The 1,446-nt window shown below is 41.9% G+C and overlaps 1 protein-coding gene across 1 annotated transcript; it reads left to right on the top strand.

Moving 5' to 3' along the window:
- Positions 1 to 73: 73 nt before the first annotated feature.
- On the top strand, positions 74 to 1,440 carry LOC104997081 (titin-like; the record flags this gene model as incomplete). The annotated part of the gene is made up of 3 exons (XM_010851630.1): positions 74 to 414; positions 503 to 693; positions 1,087 to 1,440. Coding segments are annotated over exons 1-3 (753 nt in total), but the record flags the coding sequence as incomplete, so codon positions are not given.
- Between the last annotated feature and the right edge of the window lie 6 nt (positions 1,441 to 1,446).

The raw sequence follows: 1,446 nt of genomic DNA, 5'->3' as shown, positions 1-1,446 counted from the left end.
GGCATCTAAACATAACGGCCATTTGAATGCACTTTATCTCACAGGCTGTGTAAACATCTTTATGACTGTGCTGTTTTTTTCCCCCATGTTCCCTTCTCTTTGCAGTGCCTCCAACTATTAAGTTGCGCCTGTCTGTTCGCGGAGACACCATCAAAGTTAAGGCAGGAGAGCCTGTTAACATTCCCGCAGATGTGACAGGCCTTCCGATGCCTAAGATTGAGTGGTCCAAGAATGAAACTGTGATTGAGAAACCCACCGATGCACTTAAGATAACTAAGGAAGAAGTTTCCCGCAGTGAGGCAAAGACTGAGCTTAGCATTCCCAAAGCAACTCGGGAGGACAAAGGCACTTACACGGTGACTGCTTCTAATCGCCTTGGTTCAGTGTTCCGAAATGTCCATGTGGAAGTATATGGTAAGCGATACTCTTTCTTATAAAAGAATGAACTCCAGCATCTGTTTAAGAATTTCCTTCTCAATCTCCTCCATGGGTTCCTTTTCAGATCGTCCGTCCCCACCAAGAAATCTTGCTGTTACTGACATTAAAGCTGAATCTTGCTACCTAACATGGGATGCCCCTCTAGACAATGGTGGCAGTGAGATCACCCATTACATCATTGACAAGCGCGACGCAAGCAGGAAGAGAGCTGAATGGGAAGAAGTTACCAACAGTGCTGTAGAGAGGAGATACGGGGTAAACTGTTCTAAGTATTTTCTTATGCACATTAAAAGGACTTGAGTCTGAATAAACACCATTCTGGCATGACCTTGGAATTTAATGATTAAACTTAAAACACCACACAAAAATCCTTAGTTTTTAGCACCTTGCACATAAGGCCCCTTAGTAATTTCTGTTTGATATACAGATTCTCTTTTACTTGAGAGACAAATTATTAGGTTCAATAAATGTACACATTCTCATTTTAAAAGACTTTCTCCACATGTGAGTGTATGTACTCAGATAATTGTGTCTATAGATTTATTTCTTTTTACAGTCTTCCCCTACTAAATGACTTGAATATTAAATCAAGTGAAAATCAACATAAGTATGTGGTTTTTAAGAAATTATTATTCATTTGATTTCTAGATCTGGAAACTTATCCCCAATGGTCAGTATGAGTTCCGAGTTAGGGCAGTGAATAAATATGGAATCAGTGATGAATGCAAATCAGATAAAGTGGTCATTCAAGATCCTTACCGCACTCCTGGACCTCCGGGAAAACCAAAAGTTCTGGAGCGCACCAAAGGGTCGATGCTAGTGAGCTGGACTCCTCCTCTGGACAACGGCGGCTCTCCAATTACTGGTTACTGGCTGGAGAAGAGAGAAGAGGGAGGTGCCTACTGGTCACGTGTTAGCCGAGCACCAATAACCAAAGTGGGCTTGAAAGGCGTGGAATTTAATGTTCCCCGTTTGATTGAAGGTGTTAAATACCAGTTCAGAGCAATG

This window comes from Bison bison, unplaced genomic scaffold (genome assembly GCF_000754665.1).
Source record: "Bison bison bison isolate TAMUID 2011002044 unplaced genomic scaffold, Bison_UMD1.0 scf7180017522321, whole genome shotgun sequence".
Classification (NCBI taxonomy): domain Eukaryota; kingdom Metazoa; phylum Chordata; class Mammalia; order Artiodactyla; family Bovidae; genus Bison; species Bison bison.
Note: the sequence above shows the minus strand (reverse complement) of the source record. Positions and strands in the feature narration are given on the sequence as shown.